General features: G+C 32.5%; 1 protein-coding gene across 4 annotated transcripts in view; it reads right to left on the reverse strand.

The window, feature by feature from the left end:
* Window positions 1-7,391: 7,391 nt before the first annotated feature.
* The window catches only part of LOC118738134 (glutamate-gated chloride channel), a 49,244-nt gene continuing 29,536 nt past the window's right edge, over window positions 7,392-27,099 (reverse strand). The window contains exons 5-11 of one of the 4 annotated variants that reach the window (XM_036469059.1): window positions 26,940-27,074; window positions 19,550-19,702; window positions 18,901-19,080; window positions 15,001-15,107; window positions 10,960-11,084; window positions 8,907-9,011; window positions 7,392-8,687 (exon numbers count right to left, since the gene is read on the reverse strand). In XM_036469059.1, the coding sequence (XP_036324952.1) occupies window positions 8,678-8,687; window positions 8,907-9,011; window positions 10,960-11,084; window positions 15,001-15,107; window positions 18,901-19,080; window positions 19,550-19,702; window positions 26,940-27,074 (815 nt within the window). In that variant the 3' untranslated portion in view covers window positions 7,392-8,677. Of the gene's footprint in view, window positions 8,688-8,833; window positions 9,024-10,959; window positions 11,085-15,000; window positions 15,108-18,892; window positions 19,081-19,549; window positions 19,703-26,939; window positions 27,075-27,099 lie in introns of those variants that run through there. The other 3 variants (XM_036469067.1, XM_036469074.1, XM_036469081.1) reach the window with 3 other exon arrangements.

Consider the following 27,099-nt stretch of genomic DNA (forward strand, 5'->3'; position numbering starts at 1 on the left):
TTTTTTTTACATTTAATACAAACCCGTTAAAGTCTTTGCTTAATTCAATTATAAAACAATTCTATCGCTTGCGTGCAACAGCGCATTTTCTAAGCTAATTTTAGGTTTCTTGTTATTTTTTTTGTTGTTGCTAATTTACACTTATCTGCTAGGTTTTCTAATTGCAAAATAGTTTCAAAGTATATTTACATAGTTTGGACATACATATTTACTACTTTTCATATTTTTGAGCTGCTGCATAATTGACTAACCGATAGATTATAATACTGAAATTAAAATATTTGAGCAATAACTACAAATAAAAACGCCAATTTCAAACCAATTACGATGAATTAGTTATTACCACAACCGACTTGGCATTTACTTGTATATGAAATATCCGTTTAACTGCGCGTTGGAGCATTGAATATGACTTTAGTAAACCATAACCGCTCCATGAAGTTTACAAATTAAATTTTTCGAAAAGGTGTGATTTTCGAAGGCGCACAAGATTTCCTTAAAAATTGTTACCAAATTGAATAGATTTTTAATTTATTTGCAAAGGATAAAAAAATAAAATATTTAAACGGGGAAGACGACTACCTTAGAACGATTTCAGGGCTAGTTCGGGACCATTTCCATACCACTTCGGTACTTATTCGAGACCTTTTCAGGCCTTGTTTTGGACAATGTTGGTACTAGTTCGGAATCATTCTGGAATTCATAAGGGACCATTTTGGGACTGTGTCAAGACCTGTTCGAGATTATGCTGCGACGAGTTTATGACTCTTTTCACCGTTTCGGAACAGACAGACCATTTCGAAACTAGTTCGGAATCATTTTGGGCCCAGCTTAAGACTACTTCAGAACCAATTCGGTGTTTTTTCAAAAACATTTCAGTCCTAGCTAATGACTATTGCACCTCCATTTTGCGACTAGTTCTTGAGCATTTAAGACTTGTGCAGGTTCACGAATATTTTTATACCATTTCGGGATAGCTTACGACTTTTTATTGACCATTTCGGTACTAGTTTGGAACTATTTTGGATCTAGCATGAGTCCATTTCGGGACCGTTTCAAAACTTGTTCGACGTCCTTTTGAGACAAGTTCACGACTTTTTCAAGACCGTTTCAGGACTACTTTCAGACTAGTTCGGGTATCTCTGGTCTGTCTAGAATCGGCAACGGGCTACACTGAGAAGCTATGGCCGCATACCAAGTGGCCAGTTCAAACAATCTCAAATGAGCTCGGCAAAGCTAACATAGAGTCCCATGACATCTGGATCTGGAGACAGAAATGGAAGTGAATAGGTCACACCTTGCGCAAGGATGACGGCAGTACTGGAAAGAAGGCCAAGAAATGGAATGGCAGAGAACAGTGGAGCGAGAGGCGAAATCAAAGCAATTTCCTGACATAGGGAAAAAACTAAAAAGTCAGCCACTATTTAAACATCGATTTTATCTATCCAAAGCGGAATCTCTAACGAATAAATAGAAAGTCGCTCCAGCATGTTAAATCTAATTTTTGACAATACTTCTTTAACTTTTTTTTAAAGATAAGATCGAGGGGCCTTGGGAGTAAAAAATCAGAGGTTGACTTTAAGTTTACAGTGGCGGTCAAAAATGGATGAATGGTGTTTTTTTTTTTAATATTTACAATGTTTTCCAAGCTAAAATTTTTTTGATATTTTTTATGAAAATATGGTTCATGCTTTAACAAAAACCATATAAATCATACTTTCAAAGTTTATACAGCTTAGAAAAATTCCACAAAATTTTACCTATTTTTCGAGCTTTTTAACCAGAATTTTTCAAATTTTTTGGGTATGCAGTTAACAGGATTATTCATTTTTAGTAAAACCAGTGCAAGTTTTGAGCGGCTAACAACCTGCATTGCTTCTTAATCATTTTTTTTGTTGACGGCGTTTTGCACTTTTTTCCATATAAACATGAATTTTTTGAGAAAGAATATGCGCAGGACCTTTTGCGAAAAAAATAAAAAAGGCAACCCCAGTTTTTCTAAATACTGCTATTTATATGAAAAAAAACCGCCGTCAGCAAGAAAAAATTATTTTAAATCAATACGATTTTTTTAGCCGCTCAAAACTTGCACTAATTTTACTAAAACTTTATAATCCTGTTAACTTCATACCAAAAATTTGTGGAATTTTTCTAAATACAGTATATACTTTAAAAGAGTGATTTATATATGATATAACGAAACATCATTCAGCCATTTTTGGCCGCCACTGTACATATATGTTTGGAATACGAGAAGGTATGAGTTTAATAAAGTCATACTTGGCAAATATAAAGATGTTTTAAAAATATATGTACATTTCTTTTCGTTTACAAAAAAATGTTCTTTTGTCAAACTAATTACACGTAATTACTCACACTCACACACATACCTACTTACATCAATTGTTAACAACTTATTTCGCCATTCTTTTGTTTTCAATCTTTTTTTGTTTCTGTAACGATTTCAAATTGTTCAATCAGGCGATCCGAAGCACTTTACAACACCTGATTTTAATTTATGTATTTAAGTATATTTTTCGATTTTTTTTGTTTTAATTACATATGACACTTACATAGGCTTGACAGCTAGAAAAAACCCTGTATGCACAGTTAATTACCGCGGCGCTTTGGCTTTTAACTACTCAATACACTTCTGGGACTTACTTAGTTACTACATACAACACTTTTCATTTAAATTTTTTGCGCTGTTTTTTTTTTTATCATTGTTTTACGCCTAAATTAGTCAATTGTTTTTAATGTTTTTTTTTATCAATTTGCTTAAAATACATCTGACTATTCACATTTACAACAAAGCATTTGGATTTATTTCACATCGTTTTTTTTAGTGTCTTACTTTTTCGTTTTATATGTTTTATTAAATTTTTTTATTTATTATTATTTAATAGGTTTTAACTAACGCTATTGTTCAACGCTTACATTTGAACACTTGAACTAACTAAAATTGGTTTTAAAATAAACTAATTTGATTGATAAAAAAAAAAAAAAAAAAAAAAGAAATAGTGTGAAATGCAAAATTTTATGTACAGTAAATACTTAGTGAAAATGTAAGCCAAAAAGTTGTATGAAAGAACTGATTGTAAGCAACTAAAGAAAAGCTAAATTGCAATTTTTGGTGGCAGCTAAGCAGCTAATAATGACTTCAAATTTTAAATCTCGCTTTGGGAATTTGCTATGTAGAATTCATTGTGGTTCGACTGCATTACGTGCGTTTGGGTGGTAGCAACGGTACACAAAAAAAAAATTTGGATACTTTTGTTTATTCAATTTTGTTGGAAAGAGCTTTTGGTTTACTTTCTATGCTTTTTTATCTTCGTTTTTAATTTTAATGTTTTTTTTTATTTTTATTTTTATTCTTTTTTGTATGCTGGTCTACATTAAGATTGTTTGCTTGCTAAGTTTTAATGGTTATTTTATGTATTAATTTTCATTTATTCCGTTTTTTTTTTAAGTTCTGTTCTAAAGTGTGCATGAAACCAATAATTCAAGATTCAAGGTTAACTTTGCGAATTTTTTCTGTTCTGAAATGTTGAGTGTCCCTCCGGTTGTGTGTGGTTTTATTGTTTAGTGCGGTTTTATGTGTTTTTTTTTGTGGTTTTATTTTTCTTTTACGAGAGTACTTAGTGTTTGATCTCACTTGAATTTTCTTATAGTTAGATTTGTTTACAAACATACAATATAACTAACTATACGTACATATATACATAATTTGCTAATTTACATTTACTAATAGTTAAAAAAAATATAACATCCCAGCAAACACCAAATTCTAATGTAGTTCTCGAATTGAAAATCTGGTTAGAGAACTTTGTTAGAATTCGATTAGAGAATATTTAGAAAACGCTAAATATTTCAAAGTAATTAGAATTCAACGTTAGAACACGATTAGATATATCTAACGTTTTTTCGATATCGAGAACTTATTTTCCATTTTTTGTAGAGAGTGCTTTAATTTTCGACAGTTTCTCTAATCGTCTTCTAATCGTCCAACTTAGAGAAACCTATTAGATTTCGAATCGTTTTCTTCCAAACGTTCTCTAACCGTAATGTTTGTTGGGATTTAAGTTACAAAAATAAAGCAACAAATAAATCGATATTCTAAAATATTAAATTACTCTACAAATTTGACTAAATTTATGAAATATTAAATTTCTAAAGCAGAATTCTAATACAAAAATCCTTACGGTGTATAGTTTTTAAAAACAAACAGCAAAAATTTGGCAAGCTGCGTTTCAGCGGGACAATATATCAAACATAAATCAAAAATCTTTAGTATTAAAAAATGGCTAAATAAACAATTGGCTATCATTATTGAAAGTCCCCTGAAGAGATCCAGAGTTTTCCGATCGAAAAATATTCGTAATTTACTTTGTTTTGGACCACCCAAGTGAACATACATACTTATATAGGGTCATATAAAATGCATCTGCGGAGTTTTTCCTTATGTTGTATTGATGCTCATACATCTGGCAACCCTAATCCATTTGCGTCGAGGTGACGTGCATTTGAAAGGTGACATTTCAGGCTACATTTTATGACATGACAATTCTTTAATTCTTCGGTCGTGCAAAAAGTTATACTTATTTGAAAATGAGTGAAATATTTTACGAAGTAAAAAAGGCAGAAGCATGTCGAAGAATTTGTGAAGTGTACGGGGAGAATGCAGTAGGAGAACGCCGAACCCAGGAGTGGTTTACTCAATCCCGTTGCGTAAATTTTGATTTCAAAGATGTAGCTCGCTCTGGTGGGCCAAAAAAGTTGTTGAAATAATGCAAATCAGCGACCCCAAAACCATTTAGATAATAATTAATATAAATAATAAATTGAAAAAAAAACAACGTTTTTTTAAAAATTTTGCCCAAAAATTCGCGGACACATTTTATATGACCCTATATAATACTCATGGGAAGCATGAAAATATGATATACGGATGAAAATAACCAGATTATTTTTAAGTATTCCTTTTTAAAAAGTTTAGAGTAGGAAATCAAGCAAAAAAGGTTTGCTCTGCTGCTATTACCTTTTCCATGAACTCCCAATGCCCATCACCGTTTTATACTCCTTCCTACCTCATCTTCAATCTTTGGGGGTCCAATCTTTCTACATTAATCCGTGATCATCCCATACTAGGCTACTTTCCATATCCATATTTCCCTATTTAATTTATTCAATATTAGGGTGTTCCCTTAAATACTAACATCAAAATTTTGCATATGACACCCCATTTTGTTGTTTTACATGAATTTAGTGATTAAAAAAAATAAAAACCTGGTAGCAATCTCTAATTTATTTCATAAATATAGGGGTACCCTTTGATTTTGGTATTTTAAAGTTCACCCTAATATACTTGAAATTGAAATCAGTGCCCGAGAATGTAGTTTCTCACTTTGCGTACAATAAATTAAGTGAGTGTGCTTATTGTTATTGTTCTCTAAATTCTCTCAGTGTATTTGGAGCAAAAATTTAGAGTTTATTTATTTATTTACTAAAGAAATTAATTTAAAGAAACTACAAAAAACTAACAACCAACCAGCATAAGCAATTAACTTTAAAATAAGTAAAAATAGTACGAACTTTGGAAAAAGCATTTTCAAATTGAAATTTTCAGCTACATAAATACATATTTACAAAAGCAGTAAGAATTTAAACCAAGTAAATACTCAAAGCTATTTATAATAAAAAAATTGAAATTTTTTTTAGAATTTTATTTAAAGCAAAATAAATTGAGAAATCGTTTTTTGTACCCACCAGTAAATGTTTTTAATTTTTAACGAATAAGTTAAAATTCAATTGTAAGATTTTTTTTTTTTCAATTTTACAAAAAAACATTGGCATTTTATTTTACAAACAAAATTTTAGACATACATACATCATTTGAATACTTTTTCGGTTGTAATAATTTTTGTAAATTTTAGCTTAACTTACATAGTACAATGCTTAAATAATAAAACGCTTAAAATATTTATATCATTTTGTTTACTTACTATTTATAAATAATGCAGAATTGTCAAAATTATTTTTACTAACACTCCAATTCTAATTATTAGTTCATATCAAACATATTTACAAACATGAATTGAATTTTTTGTTAGCAATTATTGAATTAATGAATGCGCGCGGTGAGAATGGTTAGAATAGGAAAAATTACTTCCACCAAAGTGTGAGCCAATATGTACACTAGGGAGGAGCAAAATTTTTAACTTCTATTAATTCAAAGTAAAAATAGCGAACAAACTATATACCAATTCAAAATAAAATCATTACATTTCAACTTTTTTGGCGACATTCATTCTTCATTGTACCAAAGAATTTTCCATTTTCTCGAAACCACAAAATTTTGTAAATAAGAAATTAATTTCGTTCAGAAAAAATTATAATCCACTGATTTTTCTTTTAAAAATTGGTAGAGTCAACGTCATTTATGATGTATATTTGGTTTACCACTTTTGCTTAGAATCGAACGAAGAATTCGAAAATGCTATACACTTTTTTCGAAATTAAATTACTCCGCCTTAATGTACACGCTTACAGTTCGATATTAATAGACCGAAGGAAAGGGTAAGGTGAGAGCATTGTTGAAACATATGTATGTATGTATATGCTCTCAGAGACTGAACTGTAAAACTTGTATGAATTTTTCCCAGCAGATCTAAATTGGGAAAATGTTCGATCGAATAAATGGTTATAAGCGTTACACTAACGCTTCCAAGACGCACCAGATTATCGGAGCAGAATCTAAGTTTTACAATCTAGAACTCTTTAAATCAACTTTCTGTAAGAATTTAAGCTATTTAGGCCTTAGATCAGAGCGAATGTTAGGGGAATTTTAAGGCAGCGAAGTGAGAAATATTTTGGCTAGGTAACGGACAAACAATCGAACTGTTGGCCTTGGATACTTCCAGAGGAGTCTATACTATATATGGATGAAAAATTAGACCTAGGCCTGTTACAGAAATGTCTGCAAGAGATCCAAACTTCAATAGGCATGAGCATAGAATGCGTAAAGCTTTTTTGATTACTGTACAGCCCTCAACTATGCTTTTTTAGGTTAACTCTAACTGGTTGCACTTCATCGGAATGGTATAACGTCAAGTGATCAGTCACAGAATTTTAAAACATTCTACTGATTTAATTCATATCAAGGCGCATGAATACAAGGTGGTGTTGATTGAACAGCTGATGGGATATTTTTGCTAAACAGTAATAGGCTGAGAGAGAGAGAGATAGAGAGAGATCTTAACCCGCCAATAATAGTCTAAAAAGTTTGGAAAAGCTCTGAGCTTGGCGATCCGCTGCTTATGCCTGACTAAAAATCTAGGCAAAGCTTTAAAGCTTCTTTTGCGAGATATGTTTTGGTCGCGATTGCCTATTACCAGTGGCACAAATTACCTATTTGTATATGTATGTATATAACACTAGGAGCGTTGTCCACAGTGCTACTGGGGCAACGAAGCCACCGTAGGTTGGCGCTGTAGAGCAGGTGAGTGACGTCAAGCTAGTGAGCACTGCGGGAATTTGATATTTTGACAACTGGCAGTTCTTTTTTTTTTTTATTAATATCCTTCGCGATTAAAAAAATTTCCTATTTTGACATAAATAACAATGAGTAACATGAAATGACTTAATACTAGATTTTAATTTTAAGCGTAAATATGTATTTTACAAACATTAATTTAACCTACAAATGAAAAAAAAGTATTTTAACAAACATAAACGAACATAAACCTTTGTTTGTATGTATGTACCTAAGTTCGTGTGTAACGGGCATCACATGCACATTAGGGTGCAACAATCTGCACAAAAAAAATCGGTACTCTTTTTCCATCGGAATTATAAAATCGTAGATTTTAAGACTTCTGGCAAATTATTTTAGAAAAATATTCAGACTCAAGCGAACTGGACCAAGTTGAAAATATCTACAAAAATTTGTTTTTTTATTTTTTAAAGAAGTAGTTAAACATTTTTTTTGTTTTAATTCAGATGATAGAAGAATTTAAGCTTAGTAGGACTGCACAAAAATGTTGAAAAATTTTGTCAACCGAATCAAAATATGTAATGAGAATCTCAAATTGGTCCAGCTCAAGTAAATCTTAATACTTATCCGCAGTATTTTGGCGATAATCTTAAAATATAATAAATTTTATAATTCCGGTGGAAAAACCACATAGTTTTTTTTTATGGTGAGGCACCCTAATATCCATACATATGTATTTGTCTGTTCGTATGTTCACATGTGTGGTTATTGAACTTCTTGACTGCATGGCACTTGCACACACCTGATTATGTGTATGTATGTATGTAAGTGTTTTAAGTGCTTCATTCGTATATCTAATTTATAGCTAATTAATTTTTCTTATACTTACTTATTTTATAATATTTTACTAATTTTATAATTATGAATTATTGTTTCTAACCTTCTCGCCATTACCGATATTTGCGAACCCAGATTCGACGTTGTTGTGTGAATTGTTTGTGTTTATTCTTTGCATGCTGCTTTAAATTTTTTTTACTTTCTTCTATTGCGCGCGTAATGCTTTTTTTATTTTCATGATTTTTATATATATATATTTTTTTTTGATTTTTGGATTCTACATAGCTGCTTATTCCTAGTTTTCTGCACTTTGCTTTCATTGATTTCAACATCACAATCCGATCGCCTTTAGAAGGTCCTTTAAATTTCCAATTAACGCAGAAGAAGCCAAACGGAAAAGAAGCAAATGAAGTGTTGGCGAATAGTTAAAGGCAACACAAAGCAAAAGAAAAAACAAAACAAAATAAAAGCAAAAAAGAGAAAAAAGTATGTAGACAAAATGAATACATTAGCGTTTTCTTGTAACAAATTCTTGGCTAAATTCAGTAATTCAGTTAAATATGATTTTGGCATTTACTCATCCTCCTCTTCCCTGAAGAGATAAGTGCTCCAGTAGACCAGATTGAATAACGCAAATACCAGCGGGAACGTTATTCGTGATATAACATCGATCCTCTTCGATCTAGAACATTGTCTTTGGTGAGTGAATTTGCGCAGCATTTTGAGGGGGGGAAAATATATATAATACGCAAGAGAATTGATTAGTTGATAGATTGCAGTGTGTTTTGTGTGAATTGCGCGTTTTAATGAATTGGAAAACTGTGTTTTTTTGTTTTATTGTTTTAAAATATACCTATGTTTAGACATAACATTAAGTATGTACATATATGAAGGAATTGAATAAGTTCTCGCTGCTGCTTTAACTAAGATACATATAGTACCAGGTTGATCGAGCTTTGCCCGGAGTGTATATACGTTCTAAAGTTTTCAAGATTTGGATAGCTTTAAAAAATATTTTGGAAAAAAAATGGATTTCGATATCTATTAAGTGAATTTCTTACTCCAAAATTTAGGTGGCAACCCTATTCCATGGTACATATCTTGAGCGTATATGTACTATGTATACTTGAAAAAATGCGGATTGAAATAGCAATAGCAAAATAAAAAATTTTTATTAAGTAGAAGAGTGGCAACCCTGATGGAAAATATTTTTTTCTACCAAAGTTTTGTGTAGAATCGAAAATAAGTGGCAACTTTACACTATTATCCTAAGGGATAACATCTTGTATATAGGGAAAGCATTGTTTACGAACCTTCTCTTGGTACCCTTGAATAGTAATATTTTACCTTTTTTTTCTAAACAAATAAAAAATATATATATATGCGGTTCAAAATAGGTGGCAACCCTATTAAAAATATTTTCGAATTATGAATCATTGAATTTCCTTTTATTTGATACCCATGTTATGATATTTTAATTAATTTGTAACTAATTTTGAATAGGTGGCAACCTTATGTGAGTCTATATATGTATATATATATATAAGAATTGCTCGTTTAATGTGGTAAGATATATATGTATGTTAAGATTTACAGATTCATATATGATCATTTGCCGCTAGTTATTGCTGTCCTTTTTTTCTCGTCCTTTATTTTCCTTTTTTGCGTATTCCCATCTTACGACCACCTATTACGAAGTGAGCCTTCTACCAGAGTTGTCCTTATAATCACTGGGCGCATTATGAGATACACTACTATTTCCTCTGTTATATGTTTGCATTAGGGTGTCTTATTTTCCAATTTTGACCCACAAAACCCGACTTCACCTATATAGTGCTCGTTTGGTCATAAAAATGTGCTCTGCGAAAAAATTTCAAAATCGGGCTTCCTTCAGGAGCCCCAAAGTTACGCCGAAAAGGCTTTTGACAAGATATGAAAATTACGTTGCCAAAATTTTCGCAGAGCAAATGCGCCTCTCTATGGGGAATTTTACTTTGCAGCTTACAAAAAAATTGTCTCCATAAAAATAAGGCACACACTAGTAAGCGTCTATGGTTTGTATTTAACCAGTTTTGCTCGTCAGAAGCTCAAGATGGATTGAGAGATTGAGACCAATCTGAAAATCTTCAAAACTTCACACTTCAGAATTCAGTGAATAGAGCCTGCTGACAGCGATGCTCCAGAAAATAATTTTCAACTTGGAGAAATAGTGACAAATCGAGTCAAATGAAAGAAACTGGGAGAGTTTTCAACTAGATAGAGATTTTCCACGAAGTTCGATATCTCACAAAGGAGTAAGGATAATAAAATTCGCGTGGAAACAGCGTCAACTTATTCAACTCCACATAAAATTCACAAAAATTTCAAACGAATCCAAAAAAAGTTTAGAAAAAATGGACATTTCCAATAAAGCAGTAAAATGATTGCAAAAAACTTTTATATAAAATACAAAAAAAATTACCATTCAATAAAGTAAGAAAGCGGCGAAAATTGGCAAAGCAACACAACTCAAACAGCCAAGAAAACCCAACTGCAATTGAACTCAACTCAAATCAAATCAAAAGCAAATGCATAACTACATAAAAATAAATTTTTGATAATAGCATTTATATTTAGTCGAAAGAAATTACCTTGTAGGAAACTTTGATAGCCATGTCTTACAGCAGTTTGGACGTTTGGGCGCCTGCATATGCACCTCGCATTGGCGCAGCTTCTCCAGGGCCATTGGATCGCCGGGATGACGCACCAGCGGCTTCTAAATTTGCATTTTTTCGTGTTGGCGCACATTTTTCGTAAATGAAGAATGCGCACACATAGTTTTTTTTGGTTGTTGTAGTTGTAGTTGTAGTTTTTTTTTTTTTTTTTTTGGGTTTGAATAACGATGATAGAGGAAGGTTTTTGATATTGATTTGTTTTTTTGATTGATTGTTTAATTTAGTTTAGCAAAATGTTTAAAGTTGTTGCGATATAATTTAAATTTTATAGTTTTTTTTTTTTTTGAATTTTTGGTGGTGAAGATTTGAGGTGGTTGTTGATGTCAATCGAAATGACAAAATGAAAAAGTTGTGAAATAAAGAATAATTGAAATGTTAATATTATTAAGTTAATTAATTTTGCTTAGCCAATTTTTTTGAATTTGTTTAGTTCAAATTAGTAGTTGAAAATAATAATTAAAAGCTGCGAATTTTTTTTTCTTAAATTAAGCAATTAATTGTGTATAACTATTTGAAGGATTGTGTTGATAGTAATTAAAAGTAATTAGGTGTTTTCAAGAAATATTTAAGTAAGATAGGTAATGTAAAGTTTGGACGGAAATTAGATAAATAATACCGAAATGATTTGAAATGTATATACCTTCACACAAAATTATAATTAAATAAAGCTTTTTTAAGAAGAATAGGGGAAATATGAAAACTGCTCTTAAATATTCATAAATCCGCTTCGCTATACACATTACAGCCTATAAAAATCCATGGTTAGCTTGAAGTGGCTGTCAGGGACCCTACTAAAACACCTAAGCCCATAAATGCAAGCCCGTTGTGTTACTAAGCAGATCGTGAGAACCCTGATATTCAAACCATCGTGTGGAGTCTGCGAAACCAAAACGTTGCCTTATTCCTACTTTGGCTATATCGGTTACACCCTCGAAAAAATCTGAACCCATGAACTTAGTCTTCTTTTGTAGAGAGCGAGACATTCGCACAACAGGCGCAGCAGGGTTTCTGGTTTTTTTCATATCTACAGCTTCTGCAGAAGTCATTATGGAGAATCCCCAATATCTCCGTGGGAAGCATGACTGTGGCTAAGTCCTCTCTACTCAGCATGGGGAAACCTTTCGACCGTTTATTGTTTCTTTTTGGTCGTTTAAGTTTCGAATGACTTGCTTGATTAGAATATACATCTCTTAGAACGAGCTTGCAGGTAGAGAGCTGCATGCCTAAACCCTTTCAGGGCTGCGAAAGTGCAACAGATGTGCCCTCTCTGGCAAGTTCGTCCGCCATCTAATTACCTGGTATCCGCCTCGGCCTCCGAGCAAATCGCTCAGCCATCTCCTTCAGATATCTGCAGCAGTCAGCTACGGTTTCCAAATTGCGTATGATCTAGTCAAGCGCCTTGAGTGCCGTCAGACAGTATCGAGTACTTCTTCTGTACGTACATATTTAAGTGTTCAACCGCCCCTATATAGCAGTAGCCTCAGTTTGAAAGACACTACAGTGATCGGGTAGGTCAAATGAGTTTTCCAGCTTGAAATGCGCTGAGCAGACCCCACCTCCTACCCTGCTCTCTAGTTTGCCAACAAGTTTTATTGGCAGAATATGTTTTGTTGTTGTTCTTTTATTGAGACTTGGCCACCTTACCAATACTGAGTAGAGCAAAATAGGCCTAACAACCTATGTTTTTAGCCAATGTATGATGCTAGGGAACAGCCCCCAGCTAAGTCTAATCGCTTCCTTACAGCTGTTGAGGGCTACCCCGGATTTCTTAGCTAGCTCCTGTAACTTTTGTGCCCAGTTCACGTTTTGTCTAGTACTACGCCTAGACAATTTGCAGATTAACCTAGCTTCTGCGTCGTATGGCTGATGAAAACATCAGCTTGGTCTTGGAAATTTTTATCGCTTGTCGGTTCTTGTCCTTTGATAAATACATTGGAACAATTCGAGCGTCAGTTGAAAAAATGTTCAAGCTCACTTGACCTGCATATGATTTCATCCGCTGTGGCTGAATGGTTAGAGGTGTGTACTACCACTCCGTAGGCCAAGGTTCGATGCCTGGTAATGGCAACATCTAAATTAGAAAAGATTTTTTTCTAACAGCGGTCGCCGATTGTATATTTGCCATGAAAAAGCTTCTCATGAAATCCATTTGCCGTTCGGATGTGGCGTAAAACAAATTGGAGGGGAAGCTCGGCCCAATAGTTAGCAAAACTTTAAGCGCCAAAATATAATAATAATATTTAATTATTTTGTTTTTTAACTGGCAGTGGAAGGCTTGTAGCCCTAGACATAGCCTGGTTATTGTTTAGAGGCGAACTGTGTAGATGACAAGGGCCGCCTTGAGGGTGGTCGAAAAGAACCTACAATATGATATTTCCTGGAACATAAGTCTAAGCAATCTAAATTTTTAATACCGGCAGATCATAAATTTCTGAAAATTGTTTGTGAGCTACGTGGTTTAGGGCCAAGTTAGGTAGTTTTAAGTTCGATATATTTTACGGTAACTTTTTATAATTTGTGTGAAGGTATATGAATTTCACGTGAAAACATTTTTACGCAAAGGTTTTATATTTCAGATAGACTTATTCAATTATATTGGGAGGCCAAAGAGAACGCATAAAATAATTATCGTAATTGTGTATCTAAGTTGGTTTAAGAACATAAGAATGAGGTACATATAAAATCCTACTAATGGACAAACTATGTCATTGGGGCTTAATGCTGTTTTACCATAGTTTTACAAACTACTTTGTCGCTTTTTTAATTGAGTTCCTTTTTTAGGACGGATTCAATCTGTTTCTTAAATTTTTTACTTTTGATATAAAAGAAAACTGGAGAACTATACAATCGGTATGTTAACCGGGTTTACTGCTTCCTTGCATTCATTTTATGATTTTAATGGAGAGGAAACCCTGGCAAATAAATCAATCACATCCATGTAGGGTCGGAAGGGACCCGTTTGTAATAAGTTTTTTTTTTAATCGCTAACCTCGCTGCCTTTAGCTAAACTTGACTCTTGTATATTTAGTGATATGTTCGAGAGCCTTCTTAACTTCAAGATTTCATATGAGGAGGGGAGTTCTTTAGAGTTCTGGACTCTTCCTCGTGGTATTTGTGGATCTCGCGCATTCACTGGTACCAAATACTTGGTGAGGATGGCCGAGTACGTCCTTCTCACAGACTTAAATGGATCTCCAGTTATCGAGCATTACACTTTTATCGAGGCTGGTTCACAATTATGCGCTCTTTGATAACTTCACAAAAAACCTTGTGAGCACTTAAAAGTTTCTCGGCCAAAATTGTTAGGGACATTAGGTCTCTTAGGCTCGTTTGCCATTTTTTCAAGTTTGGTTCCTGGTATTTTTCTCCGGAGGACAGTTTATGGCTTTCTCTTGCCTGATGCCCTTAGCACACTCTACCCATTTCCTCTGGTAAGGAGAAATTAAGGCTTCTGGAGAAAGCTTAATAGTCTCGGTGCGCTTTAGTGGCCCGTAGAGGGCATGCAGTTAGTCTCGGAAGTTAGTAGCGAGGAACCGTAAACTGGAGAATGGATAAGGCTAGGAGAAAATCGTTTATCCTTGCTGATCAATATAAATACCAATTTTATGCGTTTTAGGAAATTTTCGTCAAATATTACTTAAATACTTTAGTGATTATTTTCACCTAAGAAATAACCTAAAAACTCTCTCTCAAATGAATAAATATTTTCGAAGAATTCTCCAATCAACAGGGAGTATGCTCAAGAAAAACTGAGACGATAAATTGCCTCAGAAAAACCTAATTAAAATGGTCAAGAAGTAGTTAGAAGTATATAAGTTGTGACAGAAGAAGAACAACAAAAGCTACGAGAAATAAACCGTTAACACTTATAGTTAAGAGTTAGTAGTTATTTAGTACATAAATAAGTATTTAGTAGTGTTATTTGAATAGAAAGAACAAAAATTTTTTGACAAATACCATTGCGAATGTTGCATTACTGTCTGTGTCGAGCAGATCTGAAGCAGCATCTAAGCTGGCCTGCTCCAAATCGCGACGTTTCTTTTTCATATTCTCCTTGTGCATGTCTGCGGCCCGATCCGTATATGTTGCATGCGATAAAAAATGTTGAACAAGAATTTATTTGTTCCGCACAACGTTAATGTGTGTGTGTGTGTGTGTGGGTGGGGTGGGTGGTTGTGTATGTGTGTGTGTGTGTGCGTGCGTAAGTGATTGACACCCAGGAAAGTGTTTTTTGTTTTTTGTTTTTAATGAAGTGGCGACACAGAGCAAGCGATTACCAATACAAATTCAAGCGCGATATTTTTTACAAATACAACCACAAATGGAATGTGGGCGAGGGAGCAACAAAAAAATTAAAAAATTTTTTTTTTTTAAATGCGACAGGTAAGAAGGTGATTTTTCAAGCAATCGGTGTTAGTATGCGAGTTTGGATAAAAGTTGACACACAAACATGCAATTTTTTTTTCCAAAACGCAAATGAAGCATAAAAAATAAAATTTTACAAAGTTTTATGCACATTTAGCGACGTTTACGGCGATACAAGTTGCAGTTAGTGAGTTAGTAAGAAAAATAAAATACATTAAGTAAATTTTAGAAATAATTTTTTTTAATTTTTACATTGCAATTTTTAGAAGCAAATTATTTTATTTGAAAAAAAAAACAAATTACAAAAACCCAAAAGAGAGGTTTGAAATTAAGTATGAAATATGCATTGAAAATGTGAAATGAAAAGAAGAGTAAAAAAATATAAAAAAAGAATATAATTAATAGATAGATATACCACCAACATCAAAAAATGTGTTTGAAAAATTTATAATGCAAATTAAAAATAAAATTATTGTGAAAATGCAGTATGTAGCCGCATATGAAAATGTTTTAAAAATGAATTTTGCATTTTGTTTATCAAAATATTTTACAGCAATTAGTTAGTGTGTTAATATTTGCGGTTTTATTGTTGTTTTTGTTTGCAGTTATTTTTAATGCGAAAGGAAGGATGAAATAAGAAGAAAAAATACTTGTATTAGTGGAGTATTCTCACTAAATATATATGTTTTTAAGTTTTAAAAAGTATATAACAATTGTCAAAATTTATTAAACACTTGTCTGAAGCCAATAGGGTGGCAATTATTTTATCGATTTTTTTTTTTGCAAGCAAATATCTTCGATTATTGAAATACATTGGAGCTTAAGTTACGCTGGAAATTTCAATTAGTAAGGGGCATAATTTTTTTTTTTTAAGTGTATGAGCATCCACTAATGCTATCCTATTTCTTACCAAAAGTTACCATAAAAAAAAATGTTTGAATAAAAGACTCCATGGAATACGTACCGTAGGTGGCAAAATGAAATTTTTGAAGACAAAGGGCCATATTCGTAGTCAAAATAAAGTCGACGCTAAATTTAGTTACAGATTTATGACATAGTTTTCAGTGGAATATCATCTGGCTTTATTCGACTATGAATATGTCCCAAAGAGTTATGTAGATATTTTCAAGCTATATATACAAAAAAATTATGCCAAATAATTACTTAATTTTTTTAAATTAAATTTCATTAACAAAATTAAAACCCGTCGGAGTTATGATAGAAAAATTAATACTGTCTTGGAAAATTGTGTTGCAAAAATAAGTTAAAAAGTCCTTTTAAATGCATATCACGGTAAGTTCTACCACCAAGAGCCATTTGCTCAAGAAGGATGTATTTGACCTTTAAACATAAATTTTGTTCTAAAAAGATTTCATGCACAGATTTCATGGGCAGATAAATTTTAAAAGCTACTTAAGAAAACGGCACTAAAAATGTCATGTAACGAACCCTGTTTAGGGACAAATATCCCCTGATCCCTAAATCCACCCCTAAGATGAGTTGGTAGTGGGAGGCATAGTGAAGTGTACAAAAGATAGACTATTAGTATACGCGTATAGTAATCAATCTTGATTTCAATTGCAACGTACGAGAATGGATGGGGGAGATTGGGCGGCCGATCTTACTCTGCGCCGACGAAACTATGATGGACTGCGGTGTAGTAGCGGTAATCTAGTCTGAGGAACACAGTGTCGCTCTGCATCTACATCTGGTAAAGAATACTCACATCGTATCAGGAAAAGGTACAGGTATTCTTGAAATCCTTAAAATCTTAGGTAACAGAGTTGGGTACAAATATAAACCTGTAATATCGGCTATAAGCCACATCATCTTCGGTTCCCAATTCTAGAATAGAAGAATCAAGAATTGAAGATAGCGAAAAAGTGTCTAAGATTTCTGGCGGGAATGCTCAGGTCTTTCGATATTAAGTTCAAAATAGAAAAAGGACACCTAGTACCACAACAAGCGGATCCATCATGTGCTGCCATAAGCGAAAGAGATAAAGTATATTAATACATAAACATACAAAATGAAAACTTGTAATGTATTTTTATTAAAAAAAAATGGTCACCGTAGGTATTGCAGGTTTTAGATGATTTTTGTTTGTTATGTCCACAATGACAACTTTATTTTATCACCTACCATACATTCCAAGTTAAAATTTTAATCTGCTATGGGTTAGAGGTGAAGAAACATCGATGTTTGCTACCATCGATGTTTTCGATGTTTTAAAGCAAAATATCGATTTAACATCGATTGTTGTGAAAAAATAGGGCATTCAAAGGCAAAATTAAGTTGGTACTTAAAAATATAGAAAAAAAGATCTTTTCTTAACAGGGGTCACCGCTCGGCAGACAATGGCAAACCTCCGAGTGTATTTCCGCCATGAAAAAGAGCTTCTCATAAAAATACAATCGCCGTTCGGAGTCGGTGTAAAACTGTAGGTCTCTCCCCTTCGTGTGACAACATCAAGGCGCTTGCCTCAAATCGGAGGAGAAGCTCGGTCAAACACTAACAAATGTGTAAGCGCCAATCAATTATTATTATTATTATTGTATTATTAAAAAGAGATGAAAGATTTTTTATTGAAAGTTATAAACTAGAAACTGATATTGTTTACAAAAGAAACATCGATGTTTACCAAAAAACATCGATGCATCGATAGTGCCACGAGGTTTTCTCCACCTCTACTATGGGTCGTTTTCTCAAGTGCATAAAATTTATCTGTCCTTCAAACGCATTTTTGAATGGCAGAAATTAAGAAGGGGTGGCTATATTATATTTTCTCACGCAGATGCCGATCTAGAAGAATACCAACATACCCTTTAGGAAATTCTAGGCTTTTCGCTTGAGTTTTCTCACAAAGGATTTAAAGCGGACTTTTAATTTACTCACAATTGCTAAACTATGTATTTTTTCACTTTTTCGGAAAGCTTAAGGCCGTTTCACAAGCTCCAATGTAGTTCAGTAATTTAGAGATGCGCTCACCAGTCGAAAGTAAATTAATTTCAATTAAAATTAAAAAAAAAAATTTCTAAATTTTTTTTAATTTTAGTAGACTAATTTGAGTAGTTTTTAAACTAGGTCTTAAATATAAGAAATTGTATAAATCGTATAAACTGAAATTGTTATTAATGTTGTTGTTGTGTTCATTTAACTGTATCTGCTGTAAGTATTGTTTTATTTTACGTAGCAAGCTTGTTGTGTGTGGTTTTATTAAAAAATATTCTTTGATATTTTTTTTCATCTGTTAGTTGGCTAGTTGTGTGATTAGACGCACTCATTCGTGTTTTATTAGTTTGCGATTATTTGCATATTTTTTATATATTTTTAATTTTTTATATTTTTTTTGAGTGTAGTAGATATACATTATTTTGTTATTTACAAGTACACACACACATTCAAATATGTGAGGAAAAAATAAATAAAAAAAAGAAACACCATCAATTAATACAAATACATTGAATAAGAAGCATATAAAATCTCAATTACTAGCTTTATTCAAACCTGAACGGGAGGCATAGTTCACCAGCGCAAATTCGAGCAACGCCCCAAAGACGAACGTCAAACAGACGCCAGTCCAAACGTCGATCGCTTTCGTATAGGAGACTGGCGGCAGTGAGGCATTTATGCCAGACGTTTGTGTGGCCATGGTCAGTAGGGTGGTGACACCTGTAAAATGTCAATGAAGTTGAGTACGGCTAGTCGAAATGAAAGCGGCGAATGTAGACATACAAAAATTACAAAAATTTAGGAAAAAAATTAGAAACAATGCTAACAAACTATAGTTACAAACGTAATGGAAATTAAATATGTATTTCAGTATTCAACTAAACAGTTACGCTATAGAACTGAGGAAACGCAACGCACAACAGAACTCTGTGAACTTTTTGAATACCGTTAAATTGTAGTAGGTATTCTTCATAGAGAGCATTGAGCTGAATGGCATAACAAAAACGGTACGACATTTGTAAGCGTTTTTCGTGAAGTAAGTGTGATGTTTTCTTAGTAAAAGTGTTTTAGATATTTTTTTTTTATAATTTCCATTGTTTTTTTTTTTTTTTTTTGGTTTCAACTTTTTTGTCTATTTGTTTGCTGTAGTTTAGCTTTGTTTGTGTAATCTTTATTTGCTTCGACTTACCCAATGACACACGTGCTGGTACGGCGCCTTGATCAAGCCAGAATGACACCCATGAGACAATGACCAACATACAGCATGGGATATAAATTTGGATTAAGTAATATGAGAATTCTCGCTTGAATAGTAGATCGACTTTGAGGCAACTGTATTCACCTATGAGTATACAAGGTAGCGTACATAAAAGTCAAAACTGAAAATATTTCGTTTGGGGAGCGCACACAAAACAAAAAAAAACAGTTATGAATTATAAGTAAATAAGTAGATATATATTTAAAGAAATTAATACAAATTATTTAGTAAGAAAATACAATAAAGAACAAAAAATAAAAAATTGTTAAACAAATTAAGGTGAAATAAAATTAAAGATTAGTAGAAAAACTATACAAGTACCAGTAGTTTTAATAAAAATAAATGCAGCAGTATTTCTTCAATAGATTACTTAGTAATCCGTTCCTTTTAATTTTACAAATCATTTGAATAGACTAATTTTATTGAAATGTATCTAACGCCAAGTTTATACTTAGGTAATTAAAATATTGTAAAATAAGTTTGATATCCCTTAATATTTAAAGGACTGTTCGTATTTTTATTTTTTTTTTTTAATTATATAATCTATATAGAACTTGATATTTATGAGTTTTTGCGGCTCCAATATGGTGGTCGAATTTTTTAAAAGGGTATTGAATATATATAAAACTTCGCGTGTTGGGGATTTAAAGATCGGTAATTACGAGTTTGAAGTCAGATTTTCAAACTTCAAAATGGCGGATTCAATATGGCGGTTAAATTAAAAATGTGTAATTCCTATACGAGGTGGTACCTATATAGGTTTTTGAGGTTACTGATTACGGACCGTGCCCACTTTGTGCTCGATAATAAATGTCGATCTTGTAGTTTTGTTCCCAAAAATGCTTAAAAACCCAAGCCAAAATGGGAACAAAACTTTCGGGATATTTTCCACAAGAACGAAAGTGCGAAAAAAAACTATCGAAAACGTTATCAACGGGAGTTATATAAGAACAAAACTCTGTAGAACCTTCTCAAAGAGAAGAAAATCTAAAAAATATTTTCGGGAACATTTCTAAGTGAACAAAATGGTAACATAGGTTTCCGAAATTTTCTCTCGAAGAATTATATGGGAACTAAAGTCTCAGGAACTTTCTGACAGAGAACGATTCGGAAACAAATATTCCCTGAACTTCTTTTTAAATTCGATCACTATTTTGGATTTTGAAAATCTGACTTCATGTTCTCGTATTCACTGACCCCAAAAATCCCTAAATGCCAGGATTAGAGTACTTAAATCTGTCTAATACTTCTAAAATTTTGTCTGTGCCAGTTTTTTTGAGGTAAGAAAAAATCCTGACATGATGAAGAAAAACGGAGCGTATATTCGTGTTCAGCGCCCCCAAAAACGTATGAACACCTGCTTTGGTCAAAAGAACCTTACATAGATTTTTTTGTGGTCCTGCGTAATTTACAGTTCCGCAGACTAAGTTGGGCAATATTATTTCGGGAACCCAAGCCATATGAATTTGTCGCTATATTTATAGCAATGTTTTTGGACCATTATCTTCAAGGAGTTTCTGTTTTGTTTTAGCAGTTTCCGCATAGAAATATTGGCAATCATGGGCAGCTAAGTTTTTTCAATAACTTTATTTTACTCACACTGGATTTTTTATTTTAAAAGAAACCTTTTAAACGATATTTATATAATTCTACATAAATGTACGAGGGAAGTTTGTTAGGTAAGTGCCTTTTTGAATAATTTTCATTTTTTTAGGAATATGGGTTTTTATTACTCAACATACTATAGTCTGCTTTTGTTATCGTTTAGTTTTTTTTTCAATTATGTTATCCCGTCCAAATTACATGTTTTTTCTAGATCCTAAATAGATATTTTCTTCACTGATGAGCTCTTCATTCGACTTAGGGTTTGACAGTAGTCTACTAACAGATGCTTGTTAACAAGAACATTTGCATGTTGCATTTAAGGTGACTATTTAAACGGGAAATTCCAAATCAATTTAGTAATTTTATTTGAAAATTAGCGAGTTAAGTAATTCGCATTATTCAAACAAACAGGCGCTTGTTTGTGAAGAAATTGTGAAGACTTCTTCACCAGTTTAATGTAAAAGAATCTTTCGAAGAGACGATACATACAATAACTTAGAAGCTTTTGTTCTAATTGCTGGTGTGCGTCAGTAATTCTGCAGGTTTTAACCGCAGCAGCAGTTTATTATCGATCGTTATCTTCTGATTAAAATTATCATATTTATTATTATGTTTGTTTTTCAATTTAGCTTTCTCAAAAATTTCTAGTTCATTGAAAAAATACGGCATTGCATCAAAACAGAAAATACAGTTAGTCAAAAATAAGAAAATTTATTTTTTAGTCATAGGCAAACATAAATAACAGCAGCTGATTTGGATTTTTTTTCAGAGTTTCTTTTCTTCTTGCAACAAAAATTTAACGGAATTGAAACAGATTTTGGAAAATCTTTTTTTTTTCTTCAAAAAACCTTTAAGAATATATTTTTTTTATTGTTCATTTCCGTTAATTTGTTGGCAAAGCGTTCCATACTCTTCAAGACAAAGTTGTTTATTATTACACATTCTCATATTTTTTGGTAACTTTTTATTTTCATATTTTTTTTCGTTTTACGAAAGTTTTTCAATTTATTTTTATTTTTTTCTATGCATATTTTTACTTTACACGTAGTATGTATATATATAGCGCTTTAATGCGATTCAATTCCCAATCTATCTCATCAATGCATCTGGCATATAGAATTGTTCATTTAGTCCAATTTCAATTTGTCTTGCATTGTGAAGTTCTTCGGAGAAATTGCAAAATTGGATGAAAAGTTATTAATGTGATTTGAAATGTTGAAAGTTTTGAGTGTTTGCTTGTTTGTTTGTTTGTTTGTTTGTTATTTGGTGGATTGTTAACGGTGTTGCTCGCAAGTTTGTACGAGTATTTTTGTGTGAGTTATGATTGTGTGTGGCTTATGACTTGAAATTTAATTCTCTTTTTTAGCTGAAATATTTTCAGGTTTAAGGAGAAATCTAAATATTGTATGGTTATTTTTTTTTTAAAGAATTTTGAAAGTTTATATTATTTTAATGTAAATAAACTTCTACATAAAAAAATAGAAAGTTAGCTAAGATTGACACAGTGAAAGTCACTAAAGTTTTCTAAAAGTTGCTACACATCAAATGCATAACGGCCACTAAAAAACTGAAAACCAATTTGTAATCTTTAAACCAATTATTTTCTAGCCCTACCAATTTTTTTTTTGTTTCTTTAGTTTATGAAAGTGAATCTAGAGTTCATTTCGCATCAAAAATTTGTCGTTTCTAAAGAGTTTACTTGCAACAAACTATTTTTGCTTCCAAGTAGTATTGTTATGAGGTTTGAAATTTTCCCAAATGAGTATTAACTAGATTTTTTTTTTTTTGTTATAAATACTAAAAAAATCGCTCAATTGCATGCTTCAAACTCATAATGCAAATTAACGTAAAGTATAGAAATTTGTGTGGAAGTATATTTTGTAATTTATAAAAGTAAATTGAATTGAAAGTTTTCGAAGATGACGAATTGATAAGTGTTGACAAAAAAAAAAATAAATTAGAGTTACAAGCCGTTGATGCATAGTTATTAGGTTTCTATATTTAAAGACACATATTTTCCTTATACGTTAAAGTTTTAAAGAAAAAATCTATAAAGCACAAAATGTTTTGAAAATAGCAAGCTATGAGTTCTATTCCCTACATGCAAAAGTCAAAAGATCGATAGTCTGATATATATGTAGGTATATACGAAATAATATAGTATATATGTATGCACTTATTTGCAAGCTTGCTGGAAAAAAGCCAAAGAGATCGTTTCAAATAAACTGCTGCACTTGAATGAATAGCTTATCAATTAAGAAAGCTGATAATGAAAAAATAGCTGAGTAACAGGGCGAAAAAACTCGTCAAAAGTAATAAGAATTATTTAATGAAATATGCAGAGGCTGTTCTCTCTCCACTCCTATGGGTAGTGAGGGTGAAGCAACTGTTGCGGCGCTCTCCACTTCACTTGAAAATGGTACAAATTAGTGCGGCGCTTTATGCTCTCTGCCACTACCGAAGCTCTGAGCGCGATTATACATCTGCCCTCGCTCGAGCCAACTGCTCGAGAAATAGGCGCTATTGCTGATTTTAGACTAAGAGGAGAGACATGTTTACCGACTCATGTCACATCCGGCCACTCGAAAATCCTAGGGATGATAGCACCCATACCAATACCTGGGAGCACTGACCAGTGCATACCATCACCAAAAACTAATAAAATTACTACTAATTAAGTGGCCTTCTTACGATAAATAACGCCCGCCTGTACTCTTAGGGCTGAAACGGACCGAGGTATCTATTCGTTATAGGTCACTGTGGCGAACATGCGTCGCCATTGGGAGTGAACACACCAGACTACGGCCGCAGCTGCAGATGCTAAGAAAACGAGAGTGTACAGCAGTTCATATGCCTATGTCCAGCACTCAGCAGAAGATGACTCGGAAAACCATGCGAAGATAGCGGATATAAATATAAGAGCATAATTACGTAAGCGTCGCATCATCATAGGGGAACGAAGATTGCATATGGCCACAATGAACGCGCCCTTGGCTTAAGTGCGAAGGGCGCGGGACTAAATATTCAATCTGGATCGCCACCATAACGAGATACGCTGACTTTGCATCAGCATGTCTGAAAAATCTGCTTGCCGAAATGGGCAATGCCATTACTACGTCAAATTTTTTGAACCAGGGCTGTAACAGTTAAAATTTTTATTAAAAAAAAATCGCTTTTTAACAATTATTTTTTTTTTTACTTTTATTTAATTACTCCTTAAATAACCGTTATTTCTGAGTTTTATTTTATAAATCCAAAATAACAATTATTTTTGATATTTATCTAAATAATCTGCAAATAACAGTTATTTTTGATTTTTAAATTATCTGTCTTAGATAACAGTTATCGAAGACTTTTATTTATTAAAGTCATAAATAAAAATCAGTCACAGACCTTTATTTTTTAAATCATACCTGTAAAAGTCATTTGCATAAATCGTAGTAAACTTTTGTTTCCCAACACCTTCTTATACGAATGATTTAAAAAATAAAGGTCGGTGGCTGATTTTTATTGATGACCTTTATAAATAGAATTCTTCAATAACTGTTATCTAAGACATATAATATAAAAATCAAAAATACTTGTTATTTTGGATTTATAATATAAAAATAAAAAATAATTGTTATTTTTTTTAGCTTTGCATTCATATTGAAAATAAAATTTTATCCCCAAATTTGAGTCCCGGTGAAAAAAGAAATCGATTGGTATGTATCACTTAGTTGTAGAACATTTCCTTCATAGTGAATTTTTCCCTGACAGTTTTCATCAACAACTGTTATGTTTTGAACACATTGCAGACTATGCCACCATCAATAGGCTCTAAGACATGGAGTAAATTTTGTGCTGGTAAACTCGCGCTGAGGTTCATTAGGATTCAGGCAGGAGGGCGACAATATATCCCGTGCGGACTTCAGAGGGGCTGTCCTCAGAGCGGGGTGTTTTCTCCCTTGGTCTGGTGCTTGGTAACTGATGGGCAATATTAATAGCTGTAATATCCACGCCTAGGCTTATGCAGATATGATATCTGCCTCATTACAGGCTCTTCTCTGTGAGTTGTCTGCAGTAAAGCACAAACAACACCGAATATGATTGATACCAGAACTAGTGATGTGCTCTTCACTAGCAGGAGAAGTCTGATCGAACTTCTTACCCCTGTTCTTAATCAGATTTCCTCCGAAGTAAATTATTCAGGTGTAATCTAAAACAGTAAACTTTTATGGAATTCTCACGTTGAGCAAAAGGCCTTCAAAGCCTTAACAACACTCTGGAAATGTAAATAGCTCTTTGCAAATGAAATACTACAGTGTGGAATTCCTTTAGGCTGAGTCTTGGCTAACCCCCAATACTGAGCCCAGGCATATTGTAGACTATCTACTGCTTCAAAACTGAGACAGTGTTTGGAACTGGAGTCTGTATCGAAAGTAACGGAGACAGTCTTCACTTCCCTTTTGCGGCACATGCCTAAGTATTTGCAAGCGTCAAGGCCTTGAACTGCGTCGTGGCAAATTGTTGGACAAGCAGGAGTTTAGATAAATCTAAGTCTCGTCTGAATTATGTTGGAAAATTTTTTTTACTTTGGGTCACTCGAGTGTACCTGGTACCATTTATACATCGAATATTCTGGTTTATTTATATTTTAATTTTATTTTTTACTTCCATATTTACACACCCAAATTCCTCATCGAATTGTGTTTGTTGACCCGTAGTCAATTTTTTTTTTAAATGTTTTTTTCTGAAAACTGTTAAGATCTTAAGAAAATCAGTGGCAACTTTGTGGTTAGATGATAATAAAAAATCTATCGATCATGCATTCGGGGGTTCTAATCAAAAATCAGATATAGAATCATTTTCAAAATTTAATATTAATTTAGAATTCTAAGGACTGTTTGCGTACTGCTAACTCTACTGTTAATTCATGTAAAGTTACTATGTAATTTTAAATATTTCAAGCCTATGATTCTCGACCGGGGTCTCTAAGGTGGTGGTGAGTATATTATTATTACTTTGTGTGTGTAGTGGTGTCTATGGGTATGTATGCATGTAATCGGGTAAGTATTTATTTAGGTGGGTTGTAAGCGTTATTATCGGTATTTTGATTAACAAACAACTTCTTCTTTGCGTAATTTGTTTGAAAAATAAAAAGCATTATTAATTAAAAAAGAAAAGTATGAATTGTAATTATATATGTAAGTAAGTAGGTACATATGTAAGGAAGGAAGAAAATTGTTAAATATTAAACAAGCACAACAGAAAAACATCAACAATTATTTAAATTTAAATATTAAATATAGAATACATATTTAAAAAGAGGCAAATTTTATAATAAAAAATGAAGGCTGGTAATCAATTACGTTATTACATACTTTTATGATAATTATATGTATAATTAGAGTTAATAAACAATTGTATGGTTTTCGCATTTTTACTAGGGACTTCAAAATTCATGAATTTTTTATTATAAATGAAGGAATATTTTTTTTTTTAGTACTTAAATATGACTGTATGAAGTATTTAGTACCGTTTGGTACTGTTTAGGCAAATGGTATATATGTATGATTATAATTGATAAACCACACAAACTATTTATAAAAGAATTTTAGAATTGTAATGGTTCCGTTCTTTTTTTTTTTGTTGTTAGTTTTCCATTTGCTTTATTAAGTAACACTTCAGTGAAAACATTCATGAAATACATAAGTAATTGGCAGCAACAACATACCCGTATTGGTTTTACTGTTACAGTAATCAGTCAAGAATTTTTCAAGTGTAAAGCGAGGTAGGTGTAAATTCTTAACCACTTGCACAGGATCGCCCTCCTTCCACAGGAAGACCAAATCATTTGTTGTCCAACCATCTGCGGGGGAAAGAATTTTTTTTTT

Source organism: Rhagoletis pomonella, unplaced genomic scaffold (assembly GCF_013731165.1).
Source record: "Rhagoletis pomonella isolate Grant_MI unplaced genomic scaffold, Rhpom_1.0 Rhpom_scaffold_00001, whole genome shotgun sequence".
NCBI classification, from domain to species: domain Eukaryota; kingdom Metazoa; phylum Arthropoda; class Insecta; order Diptera; family Tephritidae; genus Rhagoletis; species Rhagoletis pomonella.